Source organism: Frankliniella occidentalis, unplaced genomic scaffold, assembly GCF_000697945.3.
Source record: "Frankliniella occidentalis isolate FOCC.00 unplaced genomic scaffold, Focc_3.1 Scaffold18, whole genome shotgun sequence".
Classification (NCBI taxonomy): Eukaryota; Metazoa; Arthropoda; class Insecta; order Thysanoptera; family Thripidae; genus Frankliniella; species Frankliniella occidentalis.
The window spans coordinates 2,301,752-2,314,854 of record NW_026267148.1 but is presented as its reverse complement, the minus strand read 5'-3'; the positions used below and the strand labels follow the sequence as shown (position 1 = coordinate 2,314,854).

Below are 13,103 nucleotides of genomic sequence, written 5' to 3'. Positions count from 1 at the left end.
CGCAGTGGAGCCCGAGAATGGAGCAAACTATCCCTTCCCCCAGGAAACAACTCGTGTAACATAAAAGAGTGTGAAAAATAGCAAAAATTGTATACTTGTCCGACTGTGACATGGTTGTCAAACACTCACACACACTCTCACGCCCTCCAGGGCTAAAGGATCAATTAACTTTTCTTCCGGGAAAACCTTTGCCAAAAATATTTTGCTCGACTCAAGGCCAGTTTTTTTTATGAAATTTAAATCTTTTTGCTTTTAGCCCTGCCACGCACCCTCAGAAAAAGACCTGGCAAATCAATTTTACGAGAATAAAATACAATTTTAAGTCTTACAACACTGTTGTATACGAGGTAACATGGAATAAGAGTACAAGGAAAGAGGAGGGGGCGAAGGGAGAGGGAGGGAAGAAGATATAGGGCAAAGGCCCTTCCCGATGTGCTGAGCGCGCGTCAATCGGTGAGGATCGTCCGGAGACACAGGACCATTCCACAGCACGAGGACTCATCGCACACCAGGGAGAAACATGATCTGGAAACATCAGGCGGGGATGAGAGGATGAGCGGGACAACGAGAGGGAGGGCGGGGTAAAGCACGGGGTACTTAATATACCGAAGAACTCAAACTCTCTTGACCGCGCACATATAAAAACAAAGAGGACATTAAGAAAAGGTGTAAAAAACCAAGAATCAAGAAAAATTGAACCGGTCAAAGAACTGACTATTCAGAATTACCCTCATGTTTTTAAACAAATATTTATGAAGTGCACACAAAAACGTGAATATTAGCGGAGTTGGCGTGCCCTTGCCAGCGGTTTGTCATTTTACTCGTACAATAAAGTCACGCGGGGCGTGCCGATCCCCGATACAAGGTGGGAAAGGGATTTAGTTTCGCACCTTAGCTCCACCCGTTTCCTAGGGGGGGATTCAGTGAGCAGGACGATAAGAAATATATGCGTGTACGTCTAAGTTCGGGACGCATCGAACGTCAGTAAAGTTCTACATGACAGCTAATTTCAACACGACACTGTCATCAGTAAATTAGCATTAAGCTCAGCTTTCAGTCACTGTAAACTCTGTGAATAAATTCAACGACATAATTTGGCAAAAACTTGCAAATGCAACGTTTTTGGCCTCTGAAGTAAGCGTTAAAGTTTGGCACACTTTTCAGGAATCAAAATTGCTTGCCTCTTTTAACGCTAAACTCCACATTACTTGACAGTTAATGCTGACACTGCGAAAAGGCTAACGTGAGCCAAGGGCGCTAAACCACGGCCAAAACAAGCCCTCGGATTCCCCGCAGTTTTTTTCATTTTCCAGGGGAGTTGTAAGAGCCCCGGGAAATGCCTCGGGAACGTGCAATTTTCCCAAGGTGTGTCGAGGGTTTTCCAGTAGCTCACCCGAGAAAAATTCATTGTTTCTAGGGCATCCACAAGGGTCCCAAATCTCCTGGGCCTGGGACACTCAGGCTAAGACTCATTTCTACCTGCGGGTATGCCTAACCTTAGAACCAAAATGCCTTACGGGCGAAGCAGGTAGTCTCCCCACCCCCCTCCCCGCCCCCCACACACATGTACTGTCTATCTTTACACTCGCGGTACAGTCTAGTCGCAATCGTTCGATAAAACTGGTTCGCATATTTTAACATTCAGGCTTACGTGACATTTTTCATTTCAATTGTCAATAAAAAATACGTCTGTTGTATATAACACCACGACTCATAACGATCAAACCCCCCTTAGCCCTTCATCGCGATTTCTAAGTCTAAGAGAAATGTTCCTAGTTTGTTAGCCTACAACGGAAAAGACTGCGTTTGTTTTCTGAGTGTCCGCACTTGCACACAGGCCGGTACCATAACGCTCCTCACAGAGCGGCCATGAATCATGAAATCATACCGATCGCGTTACAATACTTCAGGGCAGACAAACCGGCGTGGCGCGGCGCAGCGCTGGGAAGAGGTATACCGTATCTGAGCAGGCGCGAAGCGCGCATACAAGGACAATACAACATGCACGCGCAACGTATGGCGTGAAAACCGGTACATCTCCAGATTGTGTGCAAAAGCATACGGAGACTGAAAAATAATATCCTGAAGATGTGGGCGCGGACAACAATTGGATACCAGTGGGAGAAAGTAGCTCGCCGGTCGCGTAATCAAAACTACAGTAGTAGTGCAGAGGGCACGACTATCAGTCAAACAGCAGTTTGTCCTGCCAAACGCGGGCCGACGATGGATGATATGAAGATGTGGGCGCAGCGGGGGGGACCTGCGCCACTGCGCCGCCAGCGCGCCGCCACTGCGGGCCAGTCACACACCGCACGCACGCGGACCACCCGGCACCGCTGCCGCCGTGCACGTGCTGGCTGACGGGTCACGGCACACGCACCGCCGGGCTGCTGGCTCTGACACAACGTCGAATATGATGACGCGAGGTTGGACTTTTGGATTAGTGCGACGCGAAAAACGTTACAAAGGGGGCAGAGAGAAGCTGGCTGTGTCGGACAACATCCAGAAAGTACGTCCGCCATGCGCCGTTTCAAGCCTGCCAAGTGCAGCGTCTGCAAGGTCTCTTAGCGCCTGGTAGGTAGGCAGCATCTTGCCTGCATTGCATGCATGTGTTGCGGGGTGGTCTACCCCGAACCACGCAGGCGCCGACCACCCGTAATTTACCGTGTCAGGGAGACTCCCTTACCCAAACCCCTTAAATTTGGACTGTTATTTTTGACAGTCCGCAAGACTGTCTCATTGTTTCCAGGCACTGTAAGTTGGGAATTTGATTTCAAAGCCCGTTTAACACCAGCGTAATACCGCGTTATACACATAATATGTAATACATGGTACACGAAAAGTCCTAGTGAAAACCCCTTCGTATAAGGAAACATTGAGTCCAGTTTTCAAGTTAAAGTAACACATTTTATGGCAAAACTACGATATGCTGGCGCAGGCCACTATTATGTTTAGAATACTTTGAATATTATACCACCCACAAGTTGCCGTATCCCCACCCGCACCGGCCAGCACGCAGACACATCTCGCGTAATGCCTGATCCGGTTCTCGAATCAGAAACAGATTATCAAAACTGTTAATACGTGCCATAAGGCGGGGTATGAAGAGAGGGGGCAGGCCGTGGCGTGGGGCGAGATGTTGGAGGCGGCGTGGGAAACACGCAAACTACAAGGCGGTACATTCGTGCGTATCAGGACGACCAGAATGACTCAGTACGCCCTGCATACCACACAACCCCACGGGCACAGAACCTTAACTAATTTACTTGCGTTTGACACCTTGCACCACTGGAATAATGTGTACTTGCTTATAGATAACGGTGATAATAAATCACTCCACATTTATGGAAGAAAAGCAGGAACATTGAATGAACCACTCTTAGTATTTGATATCGAAAACAAGAATAGTACGAGAGGCGATTCTGCAAAATCGTCAAAATGAGTGTGTTACTGACTGTTCCCCGTATTACAATTTATTTATATTTTCTATATACCGCAATGATTGACCAATTTAGAGTGGGGCGCACTCACAGCGAGACAATATGGTCTTGTGGCCGAAACGGTTGACGGGACTAGTCGGCTCGCCTGTCGGCCGGCAGTCTGCCCGAAGGACGGCCCAGCGTACCACCCACACCTGAGGACCGGTTATTGGGGCAACAGCCAGTCCACCGTTATCGAGAGCAAAGCAGTTCACTCTGGGTCAATTACCTGGGTAAGGCGCGCGCAAGAACCACCGTGAGTTCTTTTGCCCGTCGCTTTAGGTAGTAATGTGCGAGGGAAAAAAAGGCGCTGAATACAAGGAAAATCGTCCGAACGTTTGTGAGTAGAATTATGTCAATTTCACTATAAAACCCTAGCGAAGAAATAGCTCTCTTGAAAATGTGCGAAGAAATTGGCTGACCCGTGTTACGAACATCTGGCAATCCTTGGTAACGGTTGTCCCTGCTTTACAATACTAAAAATACTGCGAACAATTTTCTGTTTAATATGAACATAATCCCTCGCAATTGCGAAAAACTTTCCTTTGCAAGCTTACAAAGCAGCCAAATGCTTCACAATACGACCAAATACTTAGCAAGAAAATTATCAGCGTGTGTTTAAACATCTTTGACACTTCACGTACTTTACCACACCAGATAATATAAGGTGCTTGATCTGAACCGTCCTTTTTACTGGTCATACTGTACCGGATTCAGGCATGCCGGCAAGCTGTGCTACCGGCACTGCGGTCGGAAAGCTAGGGAATATGAACCAATATCAGCCAAAAAGCCTAACTACCCATAGCGGAGTCTTTGGTTAAAAATTGTGGCAGAAAATTTCCTCCTTGAATAGGACCCTGTTTAACGGGGGTGGTCCTCTGTTGTGCTCCCAACACACAAGCACGCACGCGCGCGCGCGCGCACACACACACACACACACGCACACGAGACACAATCAGGTCGCCTGGTGTTTAAAAGGGGACACGTTCTGCAGGCCTCTGCTCTGCATTAGAGCAATTAGACCACTTAGCGGGTCATAACTCGCCCGCGCACGAGTCGACCCATGTCCATGTATATGCGCGCGCGCACCTTGCTGTGGCTGTGTGTGTGTGAGAGAAACAGAGACAGAGAGGGGAGGGAGGGGGAAGGGGGTAAGTGCGGTGAGGATGTGGTGGTGAGTATGCAGTTAGTGCGGTGTTGCTGGTCGCAATAACGCCTTGTTGTCCCGCGGAAAACCCACAATGAAACGTTACACCGCGACCAAGCACAGTTTTCATATCGCCAGGAAAAGTAATAACCATACGTCCGAGATTTGTGATGAGTTGGGACCAGTAAGTCGACCCAATCGTAATAAACCCTTGAATAAACCCCTCTGAATATCAAGTATAAAGAAAGGAGAATACGTATAAGGACTTGTGATCTTGGGGGTCTCCCAGGCATTGAAGTCTCCAAAACCAAGTGGGACGATAAGGACATAACGAAATAAGTTTTATCTTATGAATGATTTTTTTAAAGCGTTTTGTAATATTTTCTACCAACTTATCAACATCCTAGCCGTCATCGTACCGTTGTCACTGGTTGTTTGGCGCAAAAAGAGCCCCCCGACCTATCTCTGTAGTAATTGTCAGTGCGTTAACAGGTCGTTGTTTAGCCTGCTCTATGCAACAACTACGCTCGAATGACGTGACTCAAAGGCAACTTATGGCCAGGTAAATTACGAATAAAAACTGTATCCAAATCTTTAATGCCAAGGAACAATTTTCACCATAGAATTGCAACGTGTTCGTGCACATCCAGAAAAGAGACATATTTGTGTCCTCCCATGCGTTTTGCAAACTTTAATGCCCTTCCGTCTGTAGCTTGATTGTCTATTATTACTTTTATGCAGAAACGCGGCAACGTCTCCGGGGGCAATAAAAAAAATAACAGCCACTACCAGGCACTATTACACGTCTCACCTGCACATTTTGAGCATGGGTATTCCAGTCTGCATCAGCGCCGATGGGTTCTCCTGCATGGTGCCGTCGCGAACACACATAAAGCCCGCCGCCCCGAGCACCGAACACAGGGTCAACAGGAAGCACTGCACTCCTAAAACACGACTCGATTTTGGTAGCAATCAGCCGGCGTCGTTGGGAGTATCCATGACGGGGGAGGGGGGGAGATGTCACTCGCGTCAAGTCGCTAAGCACTCGCGTAACTCACATGTCGCGTCGACCGCGCGTCACAAAAACACGCGCGTCACTCAAACATCGCGGAGTACCGCGTCACGGTACGGTCGGACACATAGACGACGGACACACCCGCACCGGAGCGGCCGTCGGCGCGTACTGGGGCACCGACGGGAGCGGGGCCGCCCCCTCCACTCGTCGACGAGCACCGCCCCACGGCGCCCACGGGGGCACAGCGGGCCTGCCATTGGCTGCACAAGGCCGCGAGGGAACGCCCCCCAGCCTGCCCCCCGGCCCCGCGGGTCCCTACCGCGCGCCGCGGCCACATCGCGACCGCCGCGGGCCGCGGGCCGGCTGCCGGCGGCCACAACCAGCCCCTTCTCTATCCTCGCCAAGACACGTGGGAATATCTCCCCGTGGTCGGCCCGCTGCAAGGAAAACGAAAATACATCTAGATCTACCACAATTAAATGTTTTTGACCGATTGAGCAATTATTTATTGTAAAATAAAGATAGATGTAGCTCGGAAATCACTCGTTGCACATTCGAAAGTCGTTGATCAATGATGGATTACACGAATAACATTTAACAGCATAATGTTGAGTGCAGATATTAGACCTGTTTTGAGTGCACTGTAAAAAATTGTCGTACGGAGATTAGAAAATTTTCCATTAAAAAATGTCGTACAATTACAATTTTAAATTAAAAAGCACTGCGTTTCGACTTGGAATCGTACAACCATCAAGAATATGAGGTTGTACATGTACGACATGTTTTATACATGGTAAATTACAAATTATTTCGCACATGTACAAACATAATTTTCTTGGTGATACTAGCTGAGCGTAAAGGCAGCTGAACATGAAAATATGTAGCAGTGTTGACGTTTCGTCATTAGAGATATGATGTAGCAGTTAAGGCTGGGGGTCTGGTCAAAAGAGACCGCGACGTGACGGAGATTGTGATCGGTGTCAACTAAAAGAGCCGCAGGTGCAAGGGCAGGGATAGTCAAACCATCTTTACTTCCCTCGGCTGACTAGGGCAACCCACACATGCAGAACGAAAAATAGGGACGCAAGTCGAGTGATGCAGAGTTTATACTGGAATCAATTGCCACTAGTTGAATACGTTCTATTCGAAACCAGAAAACTAGAGGCCCCTAAAACCTACTACTAGAACGTATCCAACGAATGACAATCGATGCCAGTGTAAACCCAGCATAACTTGTCGACTAATGTACGTCAAAAGTATTACACAACCTCTGAAAATGAACTAAAATTGTATATTATTCCCCATGGTAGACTTAACGTTCGTGCCGAATGCTTGATTTTCAGTTCTGGTTGTGTTTGAGTGTCGCAGTGTGGTCTTATCTTTGCTTGTCCGTGTCTCCATTTTACGAGGTTGGAGGTGCTGTAAAAAAGAGCTACCGTCGTAGTAAAAAAATAATGCCACAAAAACTTATGGGGAATACGGAGAAGAAAAGAAAAACTTGGTAAACTTTAGTTTTTAGAATTCGAGCGATGCACTGAAAACACACACTGTTATTCGATTGATGTGACGTCACATTTCTTTACCCGCGAAAACCGTCAGATTCGTTTGGTTGCTATTGTCACATTACCTTTCATGTGACTAGTATTTTTCATACTTGGCCCGGCTGACTCGCGAAAGTGGCATCACAATTTAACCAATGGGACAGTTTTTACATGCCAACTAATCTGACGTTACATAAGTTGAATCGCAGTGCAGAGGAGTCTTTGAAAACTGTTAAGAGTAACTCATAATTTAAATCACTTGCCCTAAGGTGCGATTTATTTGTTCGAAAATACACTAGAGTTTCCCCTCCATGCCCTCTTGTACGATTCTTCTCCTGTCTGCACAGTTACAGTAGTGTGTTCTTTAAATTTTCAAATATATGTGTCATTTCAGCATTCGTGAGTAACGCCGCAAAAGAAACCTGTGACATAGTGTGACACAATTTTTTAAAAGACATTACAGTTTACGAACGCACGCGAACGGGATAAGAACTAACAAGACTTTGTTGGCATTAATAACAACCCAAATATTTCGGAGTCCGTGTAGTTTTTTTGTATTTTTTTTTTCACGCTAAGTCACATTGCGTTCACCACCAGATCGAATGATTTCTACGCTGACGACGACTTATGTGTGGGAGGTGGATTGTAAGATCTGAAAAATCAGTTATTTCTTGTTTCTCGTTGAGTCTGAAACATGAAACGGCCGGGCCCCCCAAGCTGAGCAATCATTCAAAATTAAGTGGTGCGATGGTGAGTCTCGACGAATATGACCGAATATGTCGAAATAGGGCAGTTTCGGGTTCAACGATAAAATAAGTTGGTCATATTATTATCATTACTGAGTCAGTAAGCGCAACATTAATTTCCTAGTTCGTCAATCCTGATTTGCGCGTCTGTCCTTCGGTTCGCCGCCCTTGTCTCTCTCCCCTGTAATCACGCGTCCCATTCGATGAGCTCTTGTTCCGCCTCGCAGCAGCGCAACAGACGTCACGGTGTTGTCGTGAAACTGCGTCGTCGCCTGGCCTCGTCCTCTGGAGCCCCCAGGTCATGGGTTTAACTCGTTGGGGACACATGTTCTTTCGCAACAGTTCGTAGTTTTAGTCACCAGCAAAAGACCCATAATCGAAAAAGATTTTTGTGAAACTATATTGTGCATGTGCAATAAATTAATGATATAAGAGTCACAAAATTACGCCCTGTGAAGTATAGTTCTACTGGGTTTCACGGATAAATAATTAAATAAATTCGTCTGCCGTAAGGGTCACGCCGACACGCCAAGAGTTCAAATCCTCCTCCCTCATATTTTTCCTCCCAAACTGGCTGTACGTGCCGCTCGGACCTTATGGGCGTGCCTCATCATAGAGACACATTAACTGCGATTAGCTGTCTTGATTACAGTCCGTATACGTTAGAGAAGTGCTTCTCAACGCCGCGCTGTGCCCAGCTGTTCTCGAGGGAGAAATAACTAGCAAAATAGGTGTTACACCAATGAACGAAATAAATAAAAAATGATAATACATGATGGTCGCCAAATTTGAGGCAATATTGTCTCGAATTATCTCCAATATTAACTCAAATTATCCAAAATAGTCGTAAGTCAACCGAAATATCGCGAAATTACACAAAATAGACTGCGCTGTATTCTTGAGTAATAATGCTCACCTCGAAGCTTGCCAAGAATTTTAACCTGCTGTCGGCAAGTTGTCACTAGGACCCAAATATTGGCTATGAGCTACGGCAACTGTTGAACGTTCTATACCGTCATATTTTACGTTACCGCCCCTTCAACAGACACACGCGTCACTTGCTGCTCAAAGAGGTACCGAAAACTTTCCAATCAGTGCGCTGTTGTGTGCGCACGCGCTCTGCTCGGAGAGCGGCATTGTGCCCGACGCGTTTAGCGGTCTGCCGGCAAACGGGGGATTAGCGCCAGCCTGTCAAGCGCAAGAGTAGAAAGAGGCCGCCCTGAGGGGGCGCTCGGGCTGCGGGGGGCCCCGTGGGGGGCCGCGCGGGGCGGCAGAGGAGCCGGGGAAGGACCAGAGCAGCGATGGGATGCGGCACCTCAAAATGACTGGACGAGCGCAGGCTAATAATGGCAAACTGATACTTTACCTAGAGGAAAATTTGAGATAAGGGAAAACCTGACTTATGTTCACTGACTTCAAGCCATACATAGAAAATCAAATTCGTCTCACTTGCTCTATCTGAGAAGGAAGGGGAAGGGGAACGTCGAGTACGGAAAACCATCAGCAGCCCATTGTATGTGTGATTTTAGCTGATTATCAAGCGATGAACAACATAAAGAGATGTATGGCTATGATTCATTAAGGGACAATAGTAACCCCTATCCCTCCTCCTTCTAGGCTCCCTTTCTTTCCTCGTCACCTCCTGCCTCTTCGCTCTCTCTCTCTCTCTCTCTCTCCCTCTCTCGGTCGAAACAAAGGCTGCGCGTTTAAAGGTGCCAATGCCGCCCGCTCGGGCTCGGCTGATGATGATCCGACTGGAACGTCTATCAATGGATATCGATGTATCGAAATGAATCGATCCTCTCTCCGGAATGCTCTGCCCCCTCGTAATCTACCGTGTAGTTCTGCTTCATTGGCGGTACGGCCCGCCTCCCACGCCGCGTAGTCCGTCCCCACCTCACCCCTCTCTGAATCACCACCACCGCCCCTCACCAGAGTTTGCGAAAGCTTTCTCCAGAGGCCTATAAATTGGACACTGAAACGTCAAACAGTAAATCTAGACTCTTGGTCGGGTTTCTCATCGCTTCCCCCTTTACATCTTCTGAGGATGGGCGGGCTGGGCTGTGCAGGGCCAGCCAGATCGTTGGCAACTCATTTTGAGCGACGTTACCGTTTCGCAGCGCTGCTATTAAAATGTGCACTAAACCAAAGAAGCAGACAACGAAGTGCCTTGCGATGATGATTTTGTAATATCTGTTCAACTAAAAATTCACAAAGTAGGAATATCTTACAAGGAGGTTCGCTCTCAATGGAGAATTCCAATTTGAAGTACACGTTTGCACACCAATTGGCGTACAAACTATTTAGACACTAAATTTGTCTAAGGTTATACACTTAAACTTCTACCTCCATTAATTAACGAAATTTAGGATCGTTTGTTGGGCGTACTACAGGCAAAATCCAATTGAAAACGTTTTACCAACCGCGTACCTGCGCAACCGAGCCCCCGATGTATGGTAGTCGGTCTAAAGGCGGAGTCTTTCCCCCCGGGCGGGGAATACACCGACACCCACACAACGCGCCAACGCGCTGCGCTGTGTCGTGTTTCTGGAGAAAAAGTCAGAGTGGTCCCCACCTCAACCCCCGTGCATATCTAAATGCTCCCGGAGGAAGCAAGCGCGCACGGCTCTCCTCGGCTGTCGATCGGTGGCGGGGCGGGGCTGGACGCGTGAGGCGGTCGCGCAGCTGTCCCGGTGCAGCTCCTCCCGTGCAGCAGTCCCGCAGGCATACCGTCCAGGAAAGGGCGTCCCTGATGCGATGCAGCGGGGTGCGGTGGGGCGGGGTAGGGCGTGGCGGGGCGTGGCGGGGCGTGGCGCAGGAGGGGCCTGCTCTGCCGGGGGGTTTCCGGTGGCTGTTGGATAATAACCGGGCTGCTTCCACCCACCACTCCATATGACGGTCCCTCTCACCCCGGGGCGCTCCGCACTCTGGTCCAGGACTCTCTGACTCACGACAATATTATGAGAGTAAATGGGGCCGCGGCACCACCACACCGCCGAGCAGCCGCGCACAGGACCGCTCTCAAATGGTCGAAGGGTGCACACCAAAAGGCATTGGAACAGGACAGAGCCACCGCGAAAACGAGGAAAACGTACACTGGAATCGTAGAGTTTCAAATGTAAAACGGCCGACAATAGGGAGGACCTCACACACAGAAACCAGGTGTGCGGATTTCAAACACTTGTTAGTAGGGCGCAACATCAAGATGTATACACACTGATAAACCAAGTGTTATCAAATGCTTAACCCTTGTAAGTGTGCAACTGCAAATTGAATTCCATAATACAGGAGTTGCACATTTACAAATACACAGATGCAGAGTTCGAGTTGCACACTTGCAAGCGCAGAACTAGAGAGCTTAACGCTTCGTTTCTTTAGCGAACTTGCAAATGTGCAACTCAGTCCTTATTGTTCACTTGTAAGTGTTTTTAACACTTTGAACATTCCGTTACAATTTAATCCGACCAACCATTTTTGATTCCTTTTTTACCAGTTACTTCTGTTTTCCTCGCGTTCGTACCAGCCATGCACTCGTGTGACAGAGAAGGCTAAAGCGTGAGCGGGACAAGAACAGACAATCAGAGTACGCTCCACTTTCTTTAAGAACTGACGCGAAGGTGTCACGGTTTCATCACTTCTCACAACGGGCTCACATAGTTGGTGTTCTGGGCTTGAGGGAGGCAGCGGCAGAGAAGAGGAAATGGCGCCTTATGGGCGGAGGGACAAGGGAAATCCAAGTGCTTTAACGTGTAATGATTCGTCTACCTTGTAAAAATGATATACATGGTGCGTGTGTGTATATTAAATGCAGTGGATATGGCGCACTGATAATGTCCTGCAAAGCAATGCTTTGCTGATTTGGATTTTGCAATTGCAAAGCACTTCAAGCAATGATATACACTCAGGACTTTTTAGCACATACGCAGTAGGAGCTTGTACTGTGGTAAAGTTAAAAGTTCAACCGTTCGCAAGCGTAAAGACAATCCAATATTGCGGCAATGGCAGCAGTGTGCAAGCCGCGTGTTATAATTCCAAGCTGTGCGTATAAGTCATCGACTTTTACATCATCGTTATACTGTTGACATTTTTTACTTCAATATAGAACAAATGACCATGAGCACGCCGAGCTAGGCCACCCCCAGCCGAATGGAGTTGCTAGAGCAACGAAGCGGAGCTGGCAACGAGAGTTGCTGAAGGGGCGGGCCTTAGCCTGCTTTTCCTAAAAGCTAGGGATTTAGTAATGTACGATCATGGTTCTGCCACTCCTTTACAAATTGCGACGTCAATCTCTCTTTTTTTTAGAGTATTTGTTTGAACGAATACATTTTAGTTCTACGTGTCGCGTTGCTAGAACGTAAAACAGGACGGAAAGGCAAACACCATCACGGAGAGAGATAATACCAGGTACCTATCGCGCCTTCTCAAACTTTGACAGTGTGTGTCTGTGTGAGTTGAACGTGTGTAGAATGACGGTTATCGAAGGCACGTGTCGCGCAACGTGTTCAGCGGGCTACAGAAGCGAGTGGCACAGGCGCCTGACAAAACAGTCAGCAGGGATTAATTAGACTGCTTTGTCTTAACTACTCCAGTGAATCGAATGACTGCGAATACTCTGCAAATGCGTGTCCTCTAAATGGAAAACGACGTTTTCATCCCATCCCAAGAAAGGAATATTCTGGTGCATCATTTGCTACCGTAGTAACATGAAGTTGTCGATCGACAGTCGACACGGAGTCGGGAGCATATTCCGATACTTGTAAATCTATACGCTCTGGACAAAGAAGTGCAGTCGATTTTCAAAACAAGAGATAATACCGATTTCGAATATTTTCTAGGTGAAGCTATAAATAAAGGTTTTCCAATAATTTGAAAATACTCTCACGAGACGTTTTTAAGTCTTAAAATATTCTAATAGTTATAATAGTTTTATGATGGTCGATGCCTCCTAACGACAAAGTTCGATCTTCAGAGAGACACAAATTCCGATGTGCAACGGCACGGTTACACAAATTTCGATCTGCTTTTCGCCGCTCGCGGCAGTCGCAAGTTTATAACTCTACTACAGACTTGCGATAGCATTCATTTTTTCTTTGGAGTATGTTGTTTTTTGATCTTTTACAAACATGGATCAGTTTTTACTTTTTTTCTATCTGCAATATTGACGAGAATATGAAT

The 13,103-nt window shown here is 47.4% G+C and overlaps 1 protein-coding gene across 3 annotated transcripts in view; it reads right to left on the bottom strand.

Annotated features, from left to right (window-relative positions):
* Positions 1-13,103, bottom strand: part of LOC113207554 (PAS domain-containing protein cky-1) — a 142,141-nt gene that overhangs the window by 100,757 nt on the left and 28,281 nt on the right. The window contains exons 1-2 of one of the 3 annotated variants that reach the window (XM_052264303.1): positions 5,685-5,801; positions 5,438-5,570 (exon numbers count right to left, since the gene is read on the bottom strand). The exons of 1 other annotated variant lie outside the window; for it this stretch is intronic. In XM_052264303.1, coding sequence (XP_052120263.1) covers positions 5,438-5,517 — 80 coding nt within the window. In that variant the 5' untranslated portion in view covers positions 5,518-5,570; positions 5,685-5,801. Of the gene's footprint in view, positions 1-5,437; positions 5,802-13,103 lie in introns of those variants that run through there. One more of the 3 variants, XM_052264302.1, reaches the window with a different exon arrangement.